Source organism: Girardinichthys multiradiatus, chromosome 21 (assembly GCF_021462225.1).
Source record: "Girardinichthys multiradiatus isolate DD_20200921_A chromosome 21, DD_fGirMul_XY1, whole genome shotgun sequence".
NCBI lineage: Eukaryota > Metazoa > Chordata > Actinopteri > Cyprinodontiformes > Goodeidae > Girardinichthys > Girardinichthys multiradiatus.
Window position 1 is genome coordinate 41,016,147 of NC_061813.1, and position 27,082 is coordinate 41,043,228.

Genomic DNA, 27,082 nt, shown 5'->3' on the forward strand with positions numbered 1-27,082 from the left:
CAGTGGGTGAACTCCAGACTGATACTATTTGTTTCAGTGAATAATTGATTAAATCAGCAGCTGCATGTGATGGCTGTTGGGTCCGTTGTTCCGCTAGTGCTCCACCTCACCTGGTAGTAAATTATTTGCTGTGGAGGAAAACGTTGACTTATCTGGTGAGTGATGGTAAAAACAAGAAGCTTGCTTCTGATAGAAAGACCAGTTTGGAAATACGATTTATTTATATTTTACACATTTATGGCATGTCAAAAGTTATAAATGATCTAAATTATGTAGAAGTAAATTGAATGTTTTTAATTGAGTGTTTTAATTGGATTTAAATCGGGGTTGAAGAACAGGGCTCTATATAAAAACCCTAAAGGGTTCATTTAATTCTAAAGGTGAGCATTAATCTGATTTATTTAATTCATTTTCCTTTTTCTGAGCTGCAGTTACTGAATAGTAACGGCAGCATAAAAGAGGCAGTTATTAAACAGCAGTGGGAATAACTGCTATAATATGGAAAATAACAGAATGGAGAAGATTAAAAACATGACAGAAACTGAAATATTGGTTTAGTTTAGTTTAGTTAATCCTCGTCTTGTTTCTCCATCAAACTGAAGAAACTAAAGTTCAGCCGAAAAGTCTTGGATTGGTGATACTTTATTAACAGTTAAATGAATGTTCCCAACAGCAGCCAATCAGAGGACACCTCCGATCAGTTAGTGACAATGTTAGGTATGTCCTGCAGGACCTGTCTGTATGCAGGAAGTAGGCTTCCTCCACAGGAGGGAGAGTTGCTATGAATGTTCGGCTGCCTTGTTGATGTACCTGAGCAGCTGGTCTGAGCTGTTGCTTCACAGGGTTTTGTTTTATACATTAAATAAAAAGATCAGCGTTTAAAACAGCTGACAGCTGGAGAGGCTGCGGCTGCCGCAGGTTTAAAGCCGAGAGTCAAGTGGATCTTTGTCAGCTCATCTAAAGACCTCTCAGCAGTCCTTTAACTGGCTGCGGCTGAGCTCCACAATGATTCCTCTCAGTCATTGAACTCCAGTCATTACCTGATCATCTGTTGCCGTGGCGATGGGAACTCCAACACGCACGCGGTTTGACCCGACAGAAACTGAAGTATGTTGTTTGGCAGCTGAAAGGAGGACGGATTAAGCTCATGAATGAACAGGAAGAGTCTTTGACAGCAGGAAGGTCAGGTTGAAAACTTTCCAGAAGTTAGAAATCAAGTCCAGATGCTTCTGTTGATGAACCTGTTGTCCTGTAGTAGGAAGTGATTCAGGACACTTCCTGGTGTTAGAGACCATCCCAACACTTCCGTTGTCCGTCCACTAATGTCCTCCTCTCTGTGTGTCTTAGGTCCCAACGTCCACCACAGAACTCAGTACGATGCTGTTACCTCGACCTTCATCCACACAGGGATCAGAGCGGAGGGGGAGGGCACTGAGTGCTGCCAGCTACCTGACAGACGTCATGGAGGGTGAGGAGCAACACTGTAGTAAACCTTTAGTTTGACTTTTTATCTACTGGACCAACCTCAGCCTCAGAGTCATCACTATGAATGAACACAGCTGTTGAGCTGGTTTTCAGGTTTGTCTTTACGTTCCAAGGACAGTCATAAGAAAATACCTTTGATATACGAACTCAACAGCAGCAGTTTCAGCTGTTTGCCAACATGGAAAGACATCAGCAATGACCTTATAGAAGCAACTGTTCGCTGCCCACCAACCTGGGATGGGTTATAGGGTCATCTCTAAATAATCTGAAGTCCATCGTTCAACAGAGAGGAAAATTATTCTCATCTCAGACAGCTGCCGATAGTCCCAGGAGTGGATGTCCCAGAAAGTTCAGCTCAAGGTCAGAGCGTGAAGCTCAGAGAAATGACCAAAACCCAAGGGCTCCATCTCAGACTCTAAAGGCATTAGTTAGCAGGTTAAAGGTCATGACAGGACAGTTAAAGTAACACAACTTGCATTTGCTGCCTCTGACGTGAACCACGAGACTTCTGGAACAATGAAGCTTGGACCAAAATGGGTTGTCAATGGAACAATGGATCCCAACCAAAGCAGCTGACCTACAAGATATGCTATAATGGCCTAGTCAAAGTCCAAGCCATAACCCCAGTGAAATGTTGTGGTGGGACCTTCAGGGAGCAGTAAAGAAACTCCTCTGCAAAGATGTCAGCACGTGGAGTTGTTTTTTTATGACGTCTCCAAAGAAACTTTTAGAGAACCAATTAAACCATCGATTACAAAGTGATGGACTGACACAGAACCGGTGCAATAATTAACAAGAACCAGCTGTCCTGAAAGATCAGAAAGAGAAGCAACAAAACTGGCTAGCATGAAATAAAGAAACTGGACACAAATAAAGATGACTCCAAAACAAACTTGAAATGGTTCTATTAATGCAACATTATGGAAAAGTGCAAGCAGAACCAGAAAACATGTCAAAACCCATAAAGTACGGCCCAGCAATCCTTGGACCCTAACAGGTTGTGCTAAAACTGGGTTGTGTAAGAGACTCTGGGTTTGTGTTATCGCTCCAGCCGTCCTCAGGGGAACACTGGCTTTGTTTGTCAGAAAGGAGAGAGACACACAGGAACTGAATGAAAGAAAGGAGAAGGAGAGTGTTGCATCGTGGTCACCCTCATTTAACATGCAATCAGCTTCCTGTGTGTGTTTGTTGGGTGTGCTGAGTCACCGTCTCCCCCTCGGCGGTCGCTGCTCTTAGAGAACAGATCATTATACAGGAAAACACAAAAACCCACTGCTCTCCTCTCTGATTCATCTCTGCTCCCTTCACTCCCTGCTTCCTCACTTTGCTATGAAATTCTTTCAAGCTGCTCACAAAAACTCTCAAGTCAAAAAAGTCAAAAGTTCTGCCCCATAAATTATGAGCTCTTCTAAAAGAATCATGTCTCCTAATCCTGAAACGTTTAAACTGATTATAAAGTAAGAAACTATTAATTGCTGAAAAAGTTAATTCTGGTACTGATAGGTGCCAGAATACGCAGGGCATCACAGCCCTCTGCTGGTCATCACATAATGCCTGAAAATTGTAAATGTCATTTTTTCTACGTATTTTTGTTCTTCTTCATTAATTTCATCTTTCTTCACTCGTATCATCTGGATCGTCTTTTTTTATTGTTCGAGCAGAACTCGAGGAGTCCCATAAGAAATGTCACCCCTGCTGGTACGTCTTCGCCCACCACTACCTGGTGTGGGAGTGCTCCCCCTCCTGGCTGAGGCTGAAACAGCTGGTAAAGATCATGGTGATGGACCCCTTTCTGGACCTGGCCATCACTGTCTGTATCGTCCTCAACACATTGTTCATGGCCATGGAGCATTATCCCATGACGGAGGAGTTCAATGGAATGCTGACCATCGGAAACCTGGTAGGATGGATGGATGGATGGATGGATGGATGGATGGATGGATGGATGGATGGATGGATGGATGGATGGATGGATGGATGGATGGATGGATGGATGGATGGATGGATGGATGGACGGATGGACGGATGGATGGATGGATGGATGGAGGGACGGACGGACGGATGGATGGATGGATGGATGATGGTGGATGGATGGAAGGGTGGATGGACGGACGGATGGATGATGGATGGCTGGATGGATGGATGGATGGATGGATGGACGGACGGACGGACGGATGGATGGATGGATAGGTGGGTGGATGGATGGAAGGGTGGACGGACGGATGGATGGATGGATGGATGGACGGACGGACAGACGGATGGATGGATGGACGGATGGATGGGTGGATAGGTGGGTGGATGGACGGATGGATGGATGGATGGATAGGTGGATGGATGGATGGATGGATGGATGGGCGGATGGACAGACGGATGGATGGATGGATGGACGGATGGATGGATGGATGGATGGACGGATGGATGGATGGATGGATGGATAGGTGGGTGGATGGACGGATGGATGGATGGATGGATAGGTGGATGGACGGACAGACGGATGGACGGATGGACAGACGGATGGATGGATGGACGGATGGATGGGTGGATGGATGGACGGACGGACAGACGGATGGATGGATGGACGGATGGATGGGTGGATGGATGCATGCATCAGGTATCTTCTGTTGTATCTCAGCAGTGGTGTCTGGATTGGAACCTCTGGGTAGTTTATGAGTCATGGACCATCGGCTCCATGAGAAGCAGATGAGTCATGCTGAGGAAGTTGGTTCTGGTTCATCTCGCTGAATGAGGTCAGCCTGGTTTTAGACTGAGAAAAGGGGAGAATTTGCTGAAGAAACTTTTCAACAAACTAACTTTAATGTAGTCGAGGAGGCTGTGATCATGGACAGAGGTGACAGAAGAAGAAGAAACCACCTGTGGACATGTGAAAAAAGCTGAAACCTTTCTGAGACTTCAGGACGTACATAGAGAAAATAAATCCTGATTTGTTGCTTTTTCCAGAGAAAGACCAGGAATGTTTTATCTGTTTGGAGGTGAGCAGGAGTATCGGAGCTGACAGAAGCAGGTCAGATAGCTTCAAACCAGCATGACTAACTGTGTTGTTTGACCCAGCAGGTGTGCCGATGAGCTGATAGGTTGATGCTGTATGCTAATTGGTTCACCTGAGGTGTGAACAGCCTTCAGCCATGGGCTCGGCACACCTGAGCAAACGCACACAGCTTTATCAGCTGTCCTCAGCTGCGTGGAAACCAACTGCTAATGAGGTTTAAAAGTAGAAGCTGTAGGAATGAACCGGCCTGCAGCTGTGGGGCTCAACCTCTGGAGCTGGGACCCAACACGGGACGCTGTTAGAGATAGTTTCAGAAAGATGCTTTTGTAAGATGTTCCACTTCAAACCTACGGCTTGTTACCTGAAGGAGTTGTGAAGAAAAGCTTTCTGGAGTTGGACCTGGCAATGACTTGAAACCCACCAGACTTCCAGGTCCAAGTTCAGAACACCAGTAGGACTAACTGGTTTGCTCCTATGCATGTTTTTCAGTAAACTTTGTGCTTCATCTGATCTAAAGATGCAATATTTTAAAAAATATTCAAAATGACATGTAAGCTGTTTAAACTGTGATCTTTATATACAAGGCGGCCATTTTAGATTTCAGTGTTAGGGTTGCTGAGAAACTTCTAACTTTCCCACGTGGAAATCTGACTTCCAGTGACCTTCATTGTTATTACAACGTAAACCTCGGAAATGTTAACCGGGTCCTGCTGTTCTGCTCTCACTAGGAAAACCCGGTATTTACTGTGGTGGTACTTGTTCTGAACCATTTCACCTGGTAGGAGCACACAGAGAGAGGGACCTTGATCATTCTCTGCTGCATCTCTTCAGATGGTCCAGACGGTTGGGCGACGATGGCTCAGGTGGTACAGGTTCATCCTGTAACAGGCAGGTTGCCGGTTTAAACCCCTGTTTCAGTCGTTGTGTCCTTGAGCAAGACACCGTTTACCTTTACCATGGTCCATCCAGTCAGAGTGTTCAGTCTGAGTCTGACTGACACACAGGTCCAGTTAAAGTCCCAGTGGAGTTTAGGAAACCTCTACATGTTTATGTTTGTGATGGTAGGATGCCTCCCTAATAACCATATAGTCTGATGGTTGCTATGGAGACCTGGTGACCCCCAGGATGCTGCTGTTTGCTGCAGTTCCTGAACAGGGACCTATGTAGCTATTTTTAACCTCCATCACTATCCTCCTCACTGAGTGGAAGATAAACCCAGATCCTGGTCCAGCTTTGTTGTCTCAGTTCTAGTTGTTATGAACTTTTGAATTATCTGACTGCAGATCTGGAAAGGTTTAAGTTAGAAGCTGTTTTCCTTCAGCCATTACCTTCATAAAGACGACCAGCAGCATTAACTTTGACTGCATCTGTAGAATCTCTCTTCAGCTTCTTTCAGGACCTTCTTATGTTGGAACATCTGATCTCTGTTTGGAATGAGGCGGCATATTGGCATGTTGGGTGTAGGATTAGATGCATGGATAAGACCAGGAGATGGGAATCAGCCCAGGGATGATCTCCAACATCCTCTGCTTCTGAGCTCTCAGACTTTCAGGTGTTTTGAAACAAAATCAAGTTCATTATTTTATTTGTGTCACTAAGGTCGCTCTGGGTTTGTGTGTGTCAGCGTCCGGACCGTATCACCAGCCACCCCGAGGGCCCTGCCTGTAATCAGTAGATTATATGATGTTCTTCTAACGTTGCTCCAGCCTTGCCTCCAGTTTGATGCTGCCGCAGATTTCTGCAGCGCAAACATTTTGAAATTGTTGAGCTGCTGAATCTGGAGCCGGTTGAGTTGTGTCTCCGGGATCCTGCCGCAGTCTGAAGTTCTTTACAGGATCAAACCTCTAATCCTGGCAGATGTTTACATAGCATTTAGTTGGCCTTTCTGTCGGAGGAGAGCCTCGGCTGTGTGCGTCTCTGAGGGTTATGTAAGCTGGATCATGTTAGGACACCTCCCTGCTGACACAATCAATGTCAGCTAATGCTCTCGCTGTTTGCTACTGTTTGCTTTTCAGCTGCGCTCTCCACGTTTCAATATTTCCATCCGTGCAAACACCTCCGACATTCAGAGGAGGCTTTTATCCAGAGAGGAGCAGCCGACCTGTGCTGAGTGAAGCTAACCTCTAATGTCTCTGTTGGAGGGAAGGCTTTGTAACGGCTGCAGCCTGACACACTGATTTATGTCTGGGTGGCCGAGCTGATTCTGTTTTCACCAAAGATGTTCCACATATTTCATTTCCAGTAGGTCCAAAGGACACTTTTTAAATGATAGAGCAGCTGTTTCCACACATTTTCAGGGTGCTTTGTCTTGTTTGGGTGAGAGGAGAAAGAAGAAAAAGTTTGGAGAAAAGTGTTTATCCTGCTAAGCTTCCTTTAACTCTAAGCTCAATATTCTCAACTGAACCCAAATGGACTACCTCTGGGCTGGAGGTCCATCTCTGCCTCAGTTGGATGAGTTCAAGTATCATTTTGTTCCTGAGTGATGGCAGGATGGAGTGGGAGATGGACCGATGGATCAGAGCTCCATCTGCAGGAATGAGGGTGATGCTCCGGTCCATGTTTTCACCCCCACATGAGACCTGGTCCCATCAGACCTTGACGGTTCTGTGATCCACTAAATAACTTCAGACTGAAAGAGCTGGAGGTCCAAATGATGTTCAGCAACTGATGGATATTTACACCTAAGCACTGCTTGGTGTCGGAACAAAAAACTGCCTGCAGTTCACATATTCGGCCACTAGGACAAACCTTCACTGCTGAAGAAGGCCTGAAGACAGAAACAAACGTCTTCCTCACACATATTTTGGCAATATTTAACCATAATATTGTGAAAATTGTCAAGCCCTACTTTACAGCGATGTGATGTGTTTCATGGCTCTCTGGAGGGTAGTAAAACAGAACCTGTGGACCTGGAAATCTTCTAGAACCGCTTTCAGTCTAACTGGGCTTTTGGGATGTAGATAAAACTGAGCTACGCACCAGTCCTTTGCTGTAAATCTGGCCTTGCTCAGGGGCACTGGGGCAGAGCTGGGAACACTCAGATTTGGAATTTTAATGATAAAAACAATAAATGTTAGTTTATTGTCCCTTTGAATATAATCAGAGATCCTATAAATGAGTTAAAATAAGAAGGACGAAGCCTTAAAACATCTCCTTAATGATCGTTTCTGCACCAGCCTGCAGCCGCCACTCACTGTGTGTAGTAATAAGTGTGTGTTTGTGTGTCGGTGTGTACTGGTGCTTACTCATTACATCTGCCTGGTTGTGACAAAAATAATCACGTTTCTTCCTCACGTAGTCATCCTCTCTCTGCTGATGTTACTGTTATTAGTGAGTGCTGATGTCAACATCCCCGTTCAAGAGCCTCTGGCACACACACACGCACACACACGCATGCACACACACGCATGCACACACACACGCACACACACGCACACACACACGCACACACACACACACACGCACACACACGCATGCACACACACGCATGCACACACACACACACACGCATGCACACACACACGCACACACACACACACACGCATGCACACACACCCACACGCACACACACGCATGCACACACGCACGCGCGCACACACACACACACACACACACGCACACACACCCACACGCACACACACGCATGCACACACACACGCACACACACACACACACACGCATGCACACACACCCACACGCACACACACGCATGCACACACGCACGCGCGCACACACACACACACACACGCACACACACACACACACACACGCACACACGCACACACACACACACACACACACACACACACTCTTGTTTTGCTATATGTAGTGAGGACCATGTGTTGACTCCCATTGATTTTCAGTCATTTTCAACCCTTTCTATGCCCTAACCCTGACAATAACCCTAAACCTAACCATTACCAGTGCTTACCTAACCATAACCTTAACCTTAACCTAAAGTCAATTCACACCTTAGTCCTAAACCTAACCGTTAGCAAAATAGGTCGTGAGGACCAGCAAAATGTCCTCACTTTGGTACAAACGGTCCTCAATTTGATGGTGAAATCTGGAAAATGGTCTCACTGTGATGCCAAGACAGGAACACACACACACACACACACGTGAATGTAGCTGCTGGTCAGAGTCATGTTTCTCTCCTCCACATCAGAAGTTAAAACCCATCAACACGTCCAGCAGAACCAGATCTGAGAACCAGAACCATCTTCTGGCCAGGTCCATTAACCAGGATCACTGTCTCTGGGGATTAACTCCGGCTTAAACAGGTTTTATTACAGCTGAAATGCCCATAACTTTTTTATTAGGACAGAAATAAATTAGGACAAATAGCCTGAATTGCATAAAGCAGCCAGTTTTCTGCTCAGTGATGTTTTTGGTTGGAGTAAAACAGCAGCTGCTGATGTTTGACAGCTGAGCTGCGTTTAACTTCATTAACATCCAACTGACTGACGTCCCAACAGCAGGAACACTGAGACAGGATGAAATATAGCAAAACAGAAACAAAATGGGTTTGAACTGGTGATAAAATGAACACATAATAAGGGATAAGAAAATAACAACAAATAATGAAAAAATCTAACATTTTTTCTTTCCTGAGGTACGTTCACATGATTGAGTCTGAATGATTAAACAGGAAGACAAGAAATCCAACAAACCAAAGTTGAATCAAAGCCGTTTCATCTGCTGCCACATTATTAAATCTGCTGGAGGACTTCTTTGCTCCCAGATTACTTGAGAGTGGTGGAGAACACTAAGGCTCAGATTCTGTGGGACCTCCAGATCCAGACAAATAAGCACGTAATGCAGAACCAATCTCTGTGCTGGTGGACATGATGATTGTAAAGGACAGAAGCATCAAGAAGGAGGAACCTGTGAAGCTCCAGAAATACCAAGGGCTCAAAGAGGAAATGGAGAAGTTTTGGAGAGTGGAGGCCTCGGACGTGCTACTGGTCATAGGAGATAGGAGATCTTGGACCTGGAACCACCAAGTGGTTACAGCAGATTCCAGGTAAACCCTGTGAGATCTCTAGGGTCCTAAGAACAGCAAAAGATTTTTACCAGAACCCCCGACCTCCCAGGCCTCTGTTAGCTGACCTGGGCTTGAAACAGAACCAGCCAGATAGACCTCGAGTGTGGCAAGAGAGAGGAATCAGTTTAGTGGGTCTGAAGTTAGATCAATTCTCCTGGACACCTTTCTTTGCTCAACAGAAGCAGTGAGGGAAACATCTCTTCTGGATGGAGAAGCAGCTTCAGATCAGCTGGTAGCAGCAGTAACCTGAAGTTCTCTCTTTCTTCTGCTGGAGAAATGACTCAAACAATAAATAACTCTGCTACTCTGGTAGAACCTCTCTGTGGAGACAGTTGAACATGTTCAGATGGAGCCCAGTTAAATATGTCCAAATTCATAGGATGAGAACTTTGAAGGAACTTTCTCACTCTAAAACTAACAGATGTTTATTTTGATCTGTCATCCTGAAGTACAGAGATCCAGATGTCAGTGAAGGAAACTCCTCCAAGGAACCAACAAAATCCGAAGTCCAACATTTTTATCCCTGACCTGCATCAGTGGCAGCATCTCCACCAGAACCCAGAGAGCAGCAGAGAGGTTCTCCTGGTGTCAGTAATCATGTGGAGCAGCTAATCAATGCTCTGCAGAGTTAATGAGCCCTGAGAGGACCTCAGTAGACACACACCCACACACACATACACACACCTGCTAAAACATACACACTATAATAAACACTTTAATAATAACACTATAATACACACACAGTGTAATTCACACTGAAGTCTGATACACCTGTTCCAACAAGAACGAAGTCCGCCACCACTTCCTTCCGCTGTGAGGTCCACCAGAGCTCGGCTGTCGGCGAGGGAGTGAGCTGGTGGGAGGCGGAGGCTAATTCTGCTTGAAGTTACCTGCCTGTTTGGTTTTAAGTGGATTTAAGTAATATTAACAAACGTCAATGAACTCAGACCTCTTGTGTCTATGGAGGGATGTGATGAGCAACTAGACTACTTGTAAAATCAGTCTAGAAGAAATAACATTGTGGTCAATGGACTTGGTCCGGATAAGGCAGAAGAAACTTGGGAGAAGACTGAAGTTAAAGGAAGAGAGTTGATTTTTAAAAAGCTAGAAGTTGATGCTCCAGTGGAGATTGAACGTTCCCACAGAAATGGGAAGTTTAAAAGTGTAAATGATAGACCAAGATCTATAGTTGTAAAACTGCTGCGCTTTAAGGACAAACAACTGAATGAGTTGTGCTAGATCTCAGCTGAAGAGCTCCTCCATCTACATCAGCGAGGACTTCTCTGAAAGAGTGAGAAGAAGAGCAGAGCTTTTACCTGCACTGAAGGAGGCAAGGGGAAGGGGAGACTATGCTGTGATCAGCTACGTCCGCTTGATCCATATGTGCAGCTAAAAGCTACCAAAAAAGGGGATTAGAATTGCTCATATAAATATTCAAAGTTCATGAAATTGGTACTTTTAGTTGTAATGAAAAACTAAATATTTTGGCTGTGTCAGAAACACATTTGGACCAATCAATTACTGATATGTTTGTAGCAATTGCAGATTATAATATTTTTAGATGTGATAGAAATCTGTTTACATACAAAGCCACATACCAGCTAAGGTTAGAGCTGACCTAAGGTTTGGAGGTTCATAGTCCTCATATTGGACCAATTATTGTAGGCTGCATTCATAGGCCACCAGCTTCGAATGCACTATATGTAGATGCATTGTGCTCTTTGCTTACATAGATATTAGAGTTGGACAATGAATGTATTTATTAGACGATTCAAATATTGACTGGCAGTCTAAAACATGCCCACTGAAAAGAAGTGTAAGGATTATGATTATTGATTAATTAATATTTATCAAAAGTTATAATAAAAAATCATAATTCAAAAAAATAATTTCTTAACTAAAAACCATTACTTACAAATCGAAATCAGAGATGTCCTCTGGTGTTGTAATTATGGGCTCAAAGCTCTTAATAATTACAATTAGTTATTTATCATTAATAATTGATAATTATTACCCAAAACCACTAAATGTCACTGTTTATTCAACCGCTTCACCGAAGTTGGGGGAACTTCGACCTTATTTTGACAGATAAATTACTCTTGCATGAAATAAACACAAACGCTTCTCTTATCTACAGTATATATATGTGAAAATGTATTGAAACCATATAGCCCTGATATAACTAATATTCTGGTTCCAAAACCTTCACCTAACTAACAATTTCTAGTCTATACAAATAATAATAAAAGAAAATATATGTGCACTGAGTGTCTATGAAGATCAAACCAGCAGTTTTATGGACAAACGGTGCAATTTGGGTTAGCTTGGAAAGAGAAGTCCTCCTGGTGTGTTGATGTTTTGACTGCGGCGATCAGCTGGTAGACGGTGGGCTGCGCCCCTTTAGCCTCTAGCAGCTGATCGCCACGAATCTCAAACAAAGGGTCATAAAACTCTGAGGCAGGAACTCAGTGAAAAAACTCCAGTAATAAAACTGGGACAAAGGAGTGGTCAGACAAGGCCCAGACCACAGCTGCTTTGAATGGAAATCTTCAAAAGTCCAACTTCTAACTCCTGGATGATTTGGAATCAGCCGGACAAAAACATAAACACACACCTTGCTGATCCACACTCTGCGATTCAGCCGCACAGCAAATCAAAACACCACTCAGCATAAAACACTTCAATCAATATTGCATGCAACAAGTTGATACCTTGGATTAACTACTGGTGATTCTAGATCACCTTAACTATGCCTCACCCTGCCCAGACCTCTAAATACACCTATCTGATTTCATATAAAAAGAACAAAATCACTTTGATTTCTTCTCTCCAGCGGTTGAGGATGGGTCAGGTCTGAAGAAACACAGGGGGGGATCATGTGTCCGTGATCAATAAAAAAAAAAAAACGGTAAACTTCTCATCCGTCCAAAACGGGAAAAATATGAGTAACCGTTTAGTTCCCTGAATCACAAGGGGAAACTCATCTCCTTACAGATAAAACCTCTGTGGGTTTTTCCCCCGCCGGGTGTCGGCGGGGTCTTCAATCGGTTATGAATCTTCTGACCTTCTTGTATCAGACAGATTTCCAGCTTTCAAGTTCTTCCAGGAATGGCCATTTGGAAGAAAAGTTTGCCTGCGAGCTTTTGTCTCTCCAGATATGCGACTCCGTTGCGTTGTCCTGAAACGAAAGTTTATTTTCTGCAGGTTTTATAATCCCGGGTGACGTCAGAGCTGCGACATCTATTGAACTCCGCATGTTGAACTGCGCCGCCCAGCCGGTCTATCCCCCAAAATGGATGACCCTAACAAAAGGCTAAAAGATACTGCACTCTTTTGTGACTTAAAACAACTCGTTAAACACCCCACTAGAATATTCTGTGATTACTCAGGGTACGTATCTTCAACATGCATCGAACATCTTTATGCCAATAACAGTGTTGTTTGCTCAAAAGCAGATTCTGCCCCTGTTGGATTTACAAATCATAATGGAGTAGCTGTGGTAAGAAAAGCTAAGGCACCAAAAACTGGTCCAAGAATACTTCAGATGAGAAGTTATAGGACATTTTTTTTAAATGATTTTGTTAGTAACATAGAGGAAATAGACTGGAACCAAGTATTGGGGATCAAAGACATAGATTTTCAATGAGTTGTTTCTTTCTGTAGTGGATAAACATGCAACGTTAAGGACGTTTACAGTGAAAGCTAATGAGGCTCCATGGATTGATGCTAAGCTTTGCCAGGCCATGGCACACAGAGACTCATTGAAAAAGGAAGCACGTGTTTTAGGGGAAACTGCACACCCACAGAAATGGACTGCTTACTGCAAAGAGAGGACACTGAACAGGAAAAAGGAAGGAGAATATTATAGACACTGCATGAGAAAAAGAATGATGGAAGACAGCTCTGGAATACTTTGAATGAGTTAAAGGGCAGGAGAAATCAAACACACCATCATTCATGGAAAAAGATGGCCTTTTTCTGACAAAAGGCAAACAGATAGCAACTTATTTTAGTAACTTTTTTTTACTAAAATATCAATACTTATCTTGTTTAAACTTATCAATAAATACTTGTCTTGTCTAAACTTGTCTAAACTTATCAATTTTATTGATAAAATTACAGGAGTTATGGCACCTCATTTAAAATAATCAAGGACTCAATAATGAGGGGTAAAGATTGTAATTTTATGTTACATCTGTTGAGTCCAGGAGAAGTGGAAAAAATGATTTATAATCTGAATGATTACAAACCATCAGCAATAGATGAGGTGTTCCAGTGTGTCACATATTCAATCTACGTTTGGCACAAAGAATCTTTCCACAGACATGGAAATCTGCCAATATAATGCCTCTCCTGAAGAATAAAAGTGATGGCTTCTCAGCAGTAAATAGTAGGCCAATTAGAATCCTTCCCATCCTGAGAAAACTAATAGAAACATATGTTTTTGTACAGATTTTCAAATATTTAAACGTAAATGAATTAAAGTTTGAATCACAGCATGGAAATAAGAAAACAAATCTCTCAACTATTAGCTACTGCATTGGCAGAGATGATTGATCGGTGTGTGACCAATGTTGACAACAGAACGATAGTGGGTGCAGTTTTTCTAGATTTTAGTGCTGCTTAGTAGACTTAGTAGATCATGACCTGTTACTAGAGAAACCATCTGCATATAGTTTCTCTTACAAACCACTAAACTGGATAAGAAGTTACTTAACCTGTAGGAGTCAATCTGTATTTTTCAATGGGAGTTCTTCTTCTCCTAAATATTTACACTATGGTGTGCCACAGGGCAGCTACGTAGGGCCGTTACTTTTCTCACTTTTTATAAATGACAGCCGCATGTCTTTAAAAGGTGTAGTACAACTCTTTATGTAGAGAACGCTATTGTTTATTATGCTGCAAGTAATATGGCAGAGCTAAGACTTACACCGCAGTCTGATCTACAGCTGCTACAAGGCTGAATAAATGAGAACAAACTGATTTTGAATGTATCAAAAACAAAGAGTATGCTATTTACATCTACACATCAGGCCAGTGATGTACTTAATATTATGTTTAAGGGGATGGAAATTGAGCAAGTGCAGGAGGTAAAACTCCTCGGAGTAATAGTCAATGAACAGCTGTAGGAGAAGCACATAAGTTCAATGGTAAAGAAAATGGGTAGAAATATGTCTTGTATAAAGAGATGTAGTTGTCCTGGTGGCGCAGTCATTGCTATTATCCCACCTGGATTACTGTTCTGTGGTGTGGTCTGGGGCATCCAAAACACACCTGTTTAAACTTCAGACTACACAGAATACAGCTGCTAGATTGGCACTGGGTTGTTGTCTATTTGACTGGAGTACAGAGCTCAGATGCTCTTCATGAATGTCTGTCGTGGCTCAGGGTAGAAGAAAGACTTAAGTATCATTTATTATGCTTCTTTAGAAATAAATGCCATAATAGAGAACCTGCTTATTTACAAGGGTGCTGACATTATGTGATGGATCAACACATTTATTCCATCAGACCTTTCATGGTCATTTTGTCCATCCAAAACCCAGGACTGAAGCCGTTTGTAGATCAATTTCTTTAAAGCTGTAACTACTCGTACTCGTCGTCTTCCGCTTTATCCGGGACCAGGTCGCAGGGGCAGCAGACTCAAACGAGACACCCAGACGTCAGACACCTCCTCCAGTTCCTCCGGGGGGAGACCAAGGCGTTCCCAGGCCAGCCAAGAGACATAGTCCCTCCAGCGTGTCCTGGGCCGTGCCCTGGGCCTCCTCCCGGTGGGACATGCCTGGAACACCTCCCGAAGAAGGCGTCCAGGAGGCACCCGGTATAGATGCCCGAGCCACCTTAATTGGCTTCTCTTGATGTGGAGGAGCAGCGGCTCTACTCCGAGCCCCTCCCGGATGGCCGAGCTCCTCACCCTATCTCTAAGGGAGTGCCCGGCCACCCTACAGAGGAAGCTCATTTCAGTCGCTTGTATCCAGGATCTCGTTCTTTCGGTCATGACCCAAAGTTTATGGCCATAGGTGAGGGTAGGAACGTAGACCGACCAGTAAATTGAGAGCTTCGCTTTTTGGCTCAGCTCTCTCTTCACCACAACGGACCTTCACAGCGCCACCATTACTGCAGCAACCGATCTGTCTGTCGATTTCCCGCTCCATTCTTCCCTCACTCGTAAACATGACCCTGAGATACTTAAACTCCTCCACTTGAGGCAGGAACTCCCCTCCAACCTGAAGAGGACAAGCCACCCTTTTCCGGTCGAGAACCATGGCCTCGGACTTGGAGGAGCTGATCTTCATCCCAGTCGCTTCATACTCAGCTGCAAACCGCCCCAGCGCATGCTGTAGGTCTTGGCTAGAGGGGGCCAGCAGGACCACGTCATCTACAAAAAGAACAGATGAAATGCACTGTTCCCCAAACCAGACCCTTGGCTGCCCCTATAAATCCTGTCCTTAAAAGTTATGAACAGGAACGGTGACAAAGGGCAGCCCTGCCAGAGTCCAACATGCACCGGGAACAGGTCTGAGTTAGTGCCGGCAATGCGGACCAAACTCCTGCTCTGGATGGCCCCTAGTAAAGGGCCCCCGATTCCATACTCCTGGAGCACCCCCCACAGGCCACCACGAGGGACACAGTCGAATGCCTTCTCCAGGTCCACAAAACACATGTGGACCAGTTGGGCAAACTCCCATGAACCCTCGAGTACCCTGTAGAGGATATAGAGCTGGTCCAGTGTTCCACAGCCGGGACGAAAACCACACTGCTCCTCTTGAAGCCAAGGTTTGACTATTGGCCGGACTCTCCTCTCCAATACCCTGGCGTAGGCCTTACCAGGGAGGCCGAGGAGTGTGATCCCCCTGTAGTTGGAACACACCCTGCGGTCACCCTTCTTATGAAGGGGGACCACCACCCCAGTCTGCCAGTCCAGAGGCACTGTCCCCGACCGCCACGCAATGTTAAAGAGGCGTGTCAACCATGACAGCTCCACAACATCCAGAGACTTGAGGTACTCAGGGCGGATCTCAACCACCCCCGAAGCCTTGCCACCACGGTGCTTTTTAACCACCTTGGTGACTTCAGCCTGGGTGATGAAAGAGTCCAACCCCGAGTCCCCAGCCTCTGTTTCCACCACGGAATGCGTGACGGCAGGATTGAGGAGATCCTCGAAGTACTCCTTCCACCGCCCGATAATGTCCTTTCGAGATCAGCAGCCTCCCACCCCCAATGTAAACGGTGTTGGGCGAAGCACTGCTGCTTCCCCCTCCTGAGGCGCTGGACAGTTTGCCAGAATTGCTTCGAGGCCAACCGGTAGTCCTTCTCCATGGCCTCACCGAACTCCTCCCAGGCTCAGGTTTTTGCCTCTGCCACAGCCCGGCCGTGGCACGGAGTCCCACAAGCCAACCACAGCCGATAGGACTCCTTCTTCAGCTTGACAGCGTCCCTTACTGCCGGTGTCCACCACCGGGTTCGGGGATTGCCATCGCGACAGGCACCGCAGACCTTACGGCCGCAGCTACATGCAGCACCAATGACCAGCTGTAACTATATGGAATAAATTACCCCCGGCAGTTATTGAAGCATCTGGAAAAGTCTTTTTTAAGAAACTCCTGAGAAAGTTGTTGTTTTCTGAGTCATAGGTGATGTTTGTAAAATGTTTGTTTTCTGGTTTAATTCATTTGAATTTTATTTATTTATTAAATTTTGGTTTTAACATGCAAATGTATTGATATTGTATTATGTAAACTGTCTGTAGAAAGGACCCCATGAAGAGTAGCTGTCAAGCTTATGACAGCTAATGGGGATCCAAATAACTAAATTAATAGGTAAGGATTTAGCCCGATATTTTATACTGGAGGTAAATTGATGAAGATGTTTGGGATTAGGAAGCTCAGCAGTCATAAAAAACCACACAGAAACAAACTGAAAGAGCTCAAAGGGAAATGTAGACTAGAGGATGGAAAGCAAGAGGCTTCACCACAGAGCGACTGCACTGTCCTCCCTGTGCTGTCGTCTTGGTTCTGTGTTCATGAAGACGAAGCTATGTGCATGCTAGCAGCAGCATGTATGACACAGATCTGCAGCCCAGTGAAGCGTGCTGTAATGTTTCTGCAGCGGTCAGTGTGCTGCTGCTGCAGCTACTGCTGGATTCCTGTTGGCTTTTAAAGAACCTGTGTAGCTGAGCTGCAGTTATAGGAGGTGACACGTCTGCGTGTGCACATGTGGGTGAACCTAAGTCAGGCTGAAACGTCCCACCCTTTGGCACACTCTGCCCTTCATTTAGCTCCTCTTCCTCACTGTGTGTGTTTACCTGTGTGTGTGTGTCTCAACATTTGGGAGCTTTTGGGTTTTATTCTCAGCTGCAGCTTAAGGATCATTATGGATACAAGAAGGACAGCGAGGCACAGGGTCATTTCTCTGTATGTCCCTGACCATAGCTTTCATTTATCATAGTGTTTGACTTGAATGTCTCTGTTTCCTGGATGATTTGGGAACTGACCAGGGTGTCCTGCTGCTGAAGAAGTCTCAGTGACTGAAAGTGGCTCTCTGCTGCAGACCTTCTAGACATTTAAACTCTAAAGGCAGTGAAGAAAGACAACAAAACTGGGAGTGTGGCGGTGGGAGCCACGAGAGCCACAAAACGTGCTTTCAAAGGTCCCCAAAGAACCATAAGGCAGTCCTCACCAAACATTACAAATATTTATAGATTTTCTTTATATTATCCCCGTTAGGCCAATCTGAGCAGTTAGTCTCCCTTTCTTTTCAGACAAAAACTAGATTTTGCATCCCAAAGAAGCAAGTTGGCAGGTTTACAGTAAATTAAAAATGATCGTCAATGCTTAGAAGACAATAAAACATTAATTATGACGAGTTTAAATACTAGGAAATGAAAAACCCAAAATGGAACGGCAATGGTCGTGTTTCTGAAAGACGAATTTTGAACGTGGGTCTAGAGGCAAAACAAGATGTCAGAGGGACGCAGATTTCTATTTTCAGGAACCAAGGAGGGTTAAACAGTTTTATTCATTCAGTCAAACATCATCCAAACTCATTGGATCTCAGTCATCCTGGGAGCATCTCCAGCTTTTATGTCTCAGAACCACACAAGCTCAGAAGATGTGATCAGGTTTCAGTTTTTAATGAGTTGGTTTGGTTCGGTTCAGGAGTTTTATGGAACTCGACCCGGATGATTAGACTGAGAATTTGACACGTATTGCCAGCAGCCTCTGTGGCTCGGTGTTGATGTGAAACAAAGTCCGTTCAGAACCCACCAGGTAGAAGGTGTCTGAAGATCCTGTAAAATGTTCTTGCAGTCGGGTTTTTACATTGGGTCTCAGGAAATAATCAGACAGAAATGCTGCTGAAGACGGGCCGATTGTGTGCATGATCAGAACCATTCAGGTAAATATGGACATGTGACCCATTTTGTTTTGGACTTCTCCAAGCTGACAGGTTCTAGGGATGTTCGATCAGGTGGAGCTTGGAGGAGTAGCTGGAGGCAGGTCATCCTGGAAATGTTCCAGAAAGGAGTCTGGGTCAGAACTGACAGAAATTTTGATCCAATTCAATAAAATGTTGGAGAAACTTTAGAGGTTGAAGCTGTGTTGAAGACTGAACCTTCTCTTTGGATTCTCTAAATGTCCCTCTAAACGTGTTTGTTGTTCCCCAGGTGTTCTCAGGGATCTTCACAGCAGAAATGGTGCTGAAGATCATTGCTTTGGATCCGTACTACTACTTCCAGACAGGCTGGAACATCTTCGACAGCATCATCGTCTGCCTCAGCCTCATGGAGCTCGGTCTGTCTGACGTGGAGGGCCTCAGCGTTCTGCGTTCCTTCAGGCTGGTATGTTCACAGATGTCCTGCCTAAACCTTCTTGTTTCCAGGGAGTTCTGTGGTTCTTGTTGGTGGTAAAACATACAGGTCCAAAGTTATTGATCTAAAGGTGACTGAATTAGTGGTACCGGTGGTGAGAGCAGAAACACACCACAGAAAAAGGATCTCCATCCAATTTCCAGCTGGTTTCAACCTGAACTACCAGTGAGATGTTTGGGTTTGACAGGACGTTGCAGACAGATCGGGCTGTGTGTTGATTGGCCGATGCTGAGTGATGTCATTTACCCAAAAAGTCCAGCTGTGGCCCAGTTTTCTGCATCAATTAACGAGGAAAAGCAAAGTGGAGCGGAGGCGTGGACATGAACTCAGATCTTCATCTGTCCTCACAGATTTCAGGAAGTGTCAATCTGAAGATCTCCGGCTCCCCTGCAGGACACCACACTCTGTTTGATTTGCTCCTTCATAGCTCCTCTCTTCCTCCTCAGCGATTAGATCTGCAAATTGTTTCCAGCCTCTGTTTGTCCTCGTCTTTTCAGTCACGTGTCTGATTTATGTGACCAGATACAAGCTGCAGAGAAATAAAAACCTCTCTCCATAAAACCAGAAGGAATGGAGATGTTCTGCTTCTTTTCAACAGGCCTTAAAAAGTAACTAGAGTAAACAAGTTTTCCTTTGAGTTCTGCTTCTAGGATCATGTCTTCATTATAGGACAAGAACAAAGTCTTTAGAGCCTTTGTTCTCCTCCTCCTTCTCATTTTCTTTCTGTTGCTCTTCACATTGATCTGAAAACTTACCAAAGATCATGATCTGATGATCTGCTCCATGCAGATGTGTCCACAACCCTAAAAACCTTTTTACATCTCGTCATGGTCCCACAAACTTCATCATGACTTTCTGTGACTTTCACTGGACTTGCTGTGAGCTGCATCATCAGCATCACTGCCCACCACCTCTGTCACTGTCCCTTCCTATTCTCCCTCCAGGTTCTACCCCACAGTTGGCAACCACAGACTATGACACATACAAGACATGATCATCCACCTAAACTGACCGGTTGGTCAAGGAGAGCATGGATGAAGCTACTAGGGTGGAGGTTCACCTTCCAGCAGGACATCGACCATAAACATACGACTGAGGCTACAATGGGATGATTTAAATCAAAGCAACTTAATATTTATGAATGGCCTAGTTAAAGTCTGAATTGAGAATCTGCGGCAGGACCTGAAAACAGATGTATACAGATGGTCTCCGTCCACCATGACTGAGCTGAGCTGTTTCACAACGAAGAAAGGGGAAAACCTTCTGTATGTAGATGTTCAAAGCTGGTAGAGACGAACCCACCAGTACCCTGAGTCAGTACAATGCAGAACCACCATTAGTCTCCCATAAAACCCCAATAAAATGCATTGAAGTTTGTGTTTGTAGTGGAAACATTCAGGGGTGTGAAAACCTTTGGGAGGCTGATCAACAGCAGAAACATCTTCAGCTGAGCTTGTTTGAACCAACCTGCTGTCCAGAGTTGACCCATGTCCACATATTCTGTCTTCTTCTGTCTCTGACCTCAGCTGCGTGTCTTCAAGCTCGCTCGCTCCTGGCCAACTCTCAACACCCTCATTAAGATCATCGGGAACTCTATGGGCGCCCTTGGCAATCTGACGCTGGTCCTCGCCATCATCGTCTTTATCTTCGCTGTGGTGGGCATGCAGCTGTTTGGGAAGAACTACCAGGTGAGGTCCCAGATGTCTCTGGAGGCTCAGATGAGTAAATGTACGTACGTGTCTCACCCCTGGCTTTGTTCCTTCAGGAATGTGTGTGTAAGATCTCGAAGGACTGCGTTCTCCCTCGCTGGCACATGAAGGACTTCTTCCACTCCTTCCTCATCGTCTTCAGAGTGCTGTGTGGCGAGTGGATCGAGACCATGTGGGACTGCATGGAGGTGGCGGGCCAGCCGCTCTGCCTCCTCGTCTTCATGCTGGTCATGGTTATCGGAAACCTGGTGGTGAGTTCCCTCTGACTCGTCTCATGTGCTATCAGGCTGCTTTCTGACCTGTAGGGGGCACTGCAGCAGGATCCTGTAAGGATTCTTACCTTCGGTGCGTCAGGTACAGAGTTCATTCAAAGCTTTTAGCGACCGCTGGTCCTGCTGGGACAGTGAGTTACAACTGGATCAGAACGATCTGGTTTGGTCGTATGTTTTGGGTCATGTTGGGTTTGATGTCTGTGGGTCCAGCTGTGTAATTACTTTTTACCTAATTGCTGGGTTTTTTGTACCGACCCACAAGAACAGGCTGTTGTAGAAGCTTCGTCTGATGCTTTGAGACGTTTTAATTTTGTTCCAGTGAATAAAGGACCCTTAAACCTTCATTCATGTCAAATAAACTGCTTTCCCTGCCTTAGAAATGATATCTTACCATGAAGCAGTCATCAGTCTGAGCTATTGGTCCTGAAACTTTGTTTCTGCAACTGAACAGGAAAATAATCACACAGATATGTAAACGGTATAAACCTACTGTATATAGGGACGTTCTTTCCAGACTGACCACCCAAAGCCAAAGCACTTTACAGTATATTCACCCAGCAGCAATCACACCATTCAGACACCCAGACTGGTTGGCACATTCGACGGGAAGAAACTGGTACCGAACCCACCATTAAACCAACCCATTTGGGGTGGGGTCTGGTTCGTATTGGGTGAGAGGCGTTGTAGACCTTGGACAGGTCACCAGTCCATAGTACAGCTATATAAAACAATTTAATTGAGTTATTTTCATTAATACAGTAATATAGTGAATTTTAAGGGCATTTACAAGGCAAGAAGATTCATGTTTAACCCAGAAATATTTAATCAATTTAATCTCAGATTCACAACAGGATCAGTTATTCCCTTTATTTAAAAGCTTCAAAGCTGCTTCTGGATTTAAACTAACTCTGATATCTCAGAGAGCCTCTGTCCTTCCAGATGTTTCTCCTTTATATAAGTGTGATGGACTCCATCAGCGTCTGTTTCTTCATCTAGCATCAAACGCCTCGTCCTCCAGCATCCGTCTATCTGATAGTAATTATGTCCAAATTTTATTGAAGAACATTTAAAATCTCCGTTTCACAGTAGGAATGATGCAGCTTTTTGTTTCCACTCCGTCTGCCTCTTCCTCGTCCTTCCTGGTTATTATTACAGCCTGAAGTGAGTTCATCATCTCCAGCCGTCAGTGGATCATAACGAGTCTCAGCAATAACACAGCTCCTCTCATCTTGTTGGCTTAATGCTCTCATGGAGATCTAATAATGAGGCTGATACAGCAGGCAGGGCACACACACACACACACACACACACACACACGCTCAGAGTCATTGTCACCAACAGCACTTATATCTCCTTCTGCAGAGGTTTGACCTGACCGAACCAATGTACCTGAACACATCGCGGTGCGTTTGAGTCACGATGACCACAGCGTTCCCATTCATCAGATTTATCCCGTTAGGGACGTTCTCATTGTGATCCAAGTGCATGTGGAGGCATGTGACCCTTTCATGTGTGTGTGTTTTCCTTTATGAGACGTCGAGTGTTTCATCCTGTGAAGGAAAAAACTAATTAAAGTTAAAGTACATCTGAAGAAAAAAAGATGAGGCGAAGAAAATAAAACCCGACAACAAAAGAGGAAAAATATTTTAAAGAAAATTAAAGAAAGAAAAAAACCAGAACTGGAAAAATAAGACTGAGATCATCAGAGGAAGAGCAGAGCAAAGGTGCATGGATACATGTAAGAAAAAGGGCAGCAAATGATGCAATAATGAGAGGAATCATAGAGATTTGGTAGAAAACAGCAAGAAGAGGAAATAAGAACCAAAACCATTCAGAAAAAGGCCGACCAATAAGAGCAAACGGAAACAACAGACAAGATTAACTAAATGCAGCAGAGGAGAACAGATGAAGAAGAGAAGGAGATGGAGGGAAGAAGTTCACCTGAGCTGGACGAGTGGAGGCGCTAGAGAGCTCAGGACGCCTCAATGCCAAAGAGTCTGTCTGTATGTTTTTACACCCTTACAAACTTATTATGCAGTAAGTTATGAGTCTAAATCAGGGGTGGAGTCCTGCTGCCTTTAGGTGTCTCTGCTTCAACACACCTGAATCTGTCATTAGCAGAACTCTGTAGAACTGAACTGCATGCTGGTGGACCACGGACACACCTGAAACACACCTGGAGTCTGAATGAAACTTTCACCGCATCAAACCTGCAGTCAGACCGATAACAAACTTAAATACAAATGTTGAAAAATCATCAGGTTGTATTCCAACATTTACTGCAGACGTGAAAACATCAGGAAGCAGCTGCAGCGTCCAGAATCCACCAGAACGTTTAAAGTGGACAACAGAGGTAGAACGATGTCCCAGGGACCTGCAAGACAGGTCCAACTGTCTGCAGGAAGCAGGAAGTAAAGTCTTTCTTACAGATGCTTGCACAGAACCTGATTATCAGAACCACACAGAATCCTAAATGTTTCAGGCTGATGTTCTAAACAGGCCCATTTAGAACGTTCTGCACGTTTCAGCTTCACTTCACAGTAAAACGAGTCTGGAACCATCCGCTAACAACATCTGATAACTGGGCCCAGAACAGAGCAAGGACGGATCGAGGTGCTGCAGGTTTTACCCCATGATAAGTCAGCAACAGGTTCTGGTCATGAACACGTTGGACAGGTCCAACTTTACCACTGCTGCAGAGAAACAGACAGAACCTTGAATCCACTGATCTGAACCAACGAGAGAATAAAAAAACAAGATGGGAACCTGGAAAAAAAACAGCAAGCAAGGAAAAACTGGAACAATGGAAAAATTTGAAGAAAAAAAACAATAACCTGAAAATAAAAACAGAACAAAATAAAGTGAAGCTAAAAACTGGACAGAAAGAAGCAGAGAAAAGAACGAAAAGACAAAACAGAACATAAAATATGGAAATAAAAACAAAAGAATACATTAATAAATGAAAATATGAAGTAATAGAGTAAAACAGGTGACACACAACAGAGGAGAGATGAACGGAAGGAAAACTGGTTAAGGAGATAAAGAAGGAGGAGAGGAGATAAGGATGAAGGTAAGAGGAGAACAGAGTAAATTATATAAGAACAGAGGAAAACAGAAACCAAAGAAGAAGAATCAAAAGTATAGGAAGCAAAAGAAGAAGAAAAAGAAGAATTGAAAGAAGAGAGCAGGAGAGTGAACTGAGAAATGGAGAAAAGAGGAAAGAAGAGGAAGAGTAAATGATGAAGTTAGAGCTGGAGAAATAAATAGATTCATAAACTGTGGAAACTGTGAGGATGGACCAGCTGGACCACCTACAGCTTCTCCATGATGGCTCCATCTCTGTTCCAGAATCATTAAAGGTGTGGAACATAACAGGGGTGTACTTACTTTTCACTATGACTGTAAATGTTTGCTGAACCTGTGTTTCTCACCCTGAAACTACAGATAAGATGTGTGGAAGTCAATGTTGTTTTTGTACCTCCATGAGGTCCTCAGCAGCTCCATGCAAACAGGACCTAAAGGCTTGTCTGTGCTGATGGAGGAAGACCCGACAGGTTCTGGTAAAGGAGAACCAGCTGTGCAGGTCAGGCTGCATGAACCTGGCAGGATGCTGACCTGAAGCTGCAGCAGCCAGTGCTGCTTAGGAGCTGGACATGTCCTGCCAATGTTCCATCAAACCTGGGTGGATGCACTGAGGTTCTTCTGATCCTGACCTTCAGTCTTTTTCCTGCTGCTGTCACTTCCTGTCTGAAGTCAGCTTCCTGCAGCATCCACGAAGCAGGTGAGCAGATGTTTAGTTTCTGCTTCTCTTCATGAAAAACGAGCAGCTGAATGGATTTTGCTGATTCGGCTCTCCAGCTGCAGCACACCTGCCACCACCCTCCTCCTCTTCCTCCTCCTCCTCCTCTTCCTCCTCCTCCCAGCTGATTGTCTCATCCTACATGTAAAGATTCAGCAGCTGTTCTCTGATCTTCCACTGATCTCAGAGCCCACAGATCAGCAGTTGGATCCGCCTCACTGATAAATTGCTTCTATGATGGGCTCGTTAGAGGATGTTTCTGTGGTCCAGATCTAACTTGAGCCAGGTTTGTTGTGGACATTCATCCACAGTGGACAACATCCGGTTTTCCACAGTCAGAGAGCCAGCTTGAGTCACAAGTTTCACTGAAACGCTCTCTCCCAGTTAGATGTCTGATCTTCCTTCTCCGTAGATCCCTGGACAGATGGTTTCTCTGTCCCTGTTGGCAGCGGTCTGAAGATCAGCAGCCTGATTTATGGACATCAGGCAGGAAACCCACAGTTTCAATCTGGATCTATAAAGATCTTCCATTCATTTATCCAGTTTGATTTGATTTGATTGGATTCAGTTCAGTTTGAAGTTCATGTTGGTTAAGCTACATTCATTTGATTCAGTTCAGTTTAGTTTGACTTCATTTTATGTGACTTGCTGTTAATTAAATTCAGTTCAAATGACTGTAAATCAGTTTATTTGAATGCAAGTTCATTTTATTGATGATTTTGTATTTAATGTTTTAATTTAGTTTAGTTATGATTTATCATGACTCTATTCTGACTCCAGGTCTGGTTCTTCTACTAAACTGTTAGAGCATCTTTGTATGTGATCCATTTTCCACCCAGACGGTCCCTGTTCTCCTTCCCAGCTCACCCAGTTTCTCATCGTCGGTCTCCTCCACTGGTTTACTGAGCTCTCTCCGCCTCTCCGAGGGTTTTCCCAGGAGGCTTTGCTCTTGGGGTTTGTTGTGATGAGGAGGAGCGGATCATGTTGCTGCGCGTTCATCACCACAGAAACCCAAACCCACCTATCCCTCCACCTCCGTCACCTCTGTGGTTCCGGTGGAGCTCGGCTGTTTCCAGGTCAGCAGCTGGCTCCTGGTCTCTCTTCATCCGGTTCCCAACAAGGAGAGTCTTGTCGGCTGAGCTGTAATCAGTCGGATCTTTTTCAGTTTTATTCGGGTGGAGCAGAGATTGTAGAGGAGGTTCAGTTAGGTCCAGTTGGCCCAGTTACAGCCCATCCTCCTGGGTCTTATTCTGATGAAGAATTAAAATTTTCCTTATTATTTCCTGAGGTTCTTTTAAAGCAAATCGGATAAAGTTTCCTGTAAACTGGAGATGAAATCAAGCAGAGAGGCAGAAATGATCTGAACTTTCTGATTGAAACAAATTTAATCAGTTTCATTATAGTTCAGCCTCTGATGTAAACACAGAAACACGTGTGTGTGTGTGTGTGTGTGTGTGGATGGACTAATTGAGTGGTCTGTTAACGATGAGATGATCAGGTGGCCATCAGCTCCAGAACCTGACGCCCCCACAGGCGGTTCTTCTTGTCCCTAAACAGAATCTGCTGCTGAAACCTGAACATGAATCTGGCTTCCTACTGCCGTTTCCTTCCCATGAAATTCAAATATTTATTACTAAAGTATTATTATGACTTATGGAGATAATTAGCTGTAGAAACCTCCTTCTAGACCTTATCTGGACCGTTTGTCTCCTGGCAGATTACGACCCTGATCAAACCCTGATTATTTATTGGAGTCACATAACCCAGACTATCAGTAGAACCTCAGCGCAGGATCCAAAGGTCTGTCCTGAAATGTCAAAAAGTTCTATGGTATGAAGAGACACAGGGGGAACATGACCAGAACCCTGGAACACATCCCAGTCATCTGGAATATA

At 44.5% G+C, this 27,082-nt stretch overlaps 1 protein-coding gene across 1 annotated transcript in view; it reads left to right on the forward strand.

Moving 5' to 3' along the window:
• The window catches only part of scn5lab (sodium channel, voltage gated, type V-like, alpha b), a 210,496-nt gene that overhangs the window by 120,283 nt on the left and 63,131 nt on the right, over positions 1–27,082 (forward strand). The window contains exons 15-19 of the mRNA XM_047349534.1: positions 1,348–1,468; positions 3,147–3,385; positions 19,204–19,377; positions 20,934–21,095; positions 21,173–21,367. Of these exons, the coding sequence (XP_047205490.1) occupies positions 1,348–1,468; positions 3,147–3,385; positions 19,204–19,377; positions 20,934–21,095; positions 21,173–21,367 (891 nt within the window). The remainder of the gene's footprint in view (positions 1–1,347; positions 1,469–3,146; positions 3,386–19,203; positions 19,378–20,933; positions 21,096–21,172; positions 21,368–27,082) is intronic.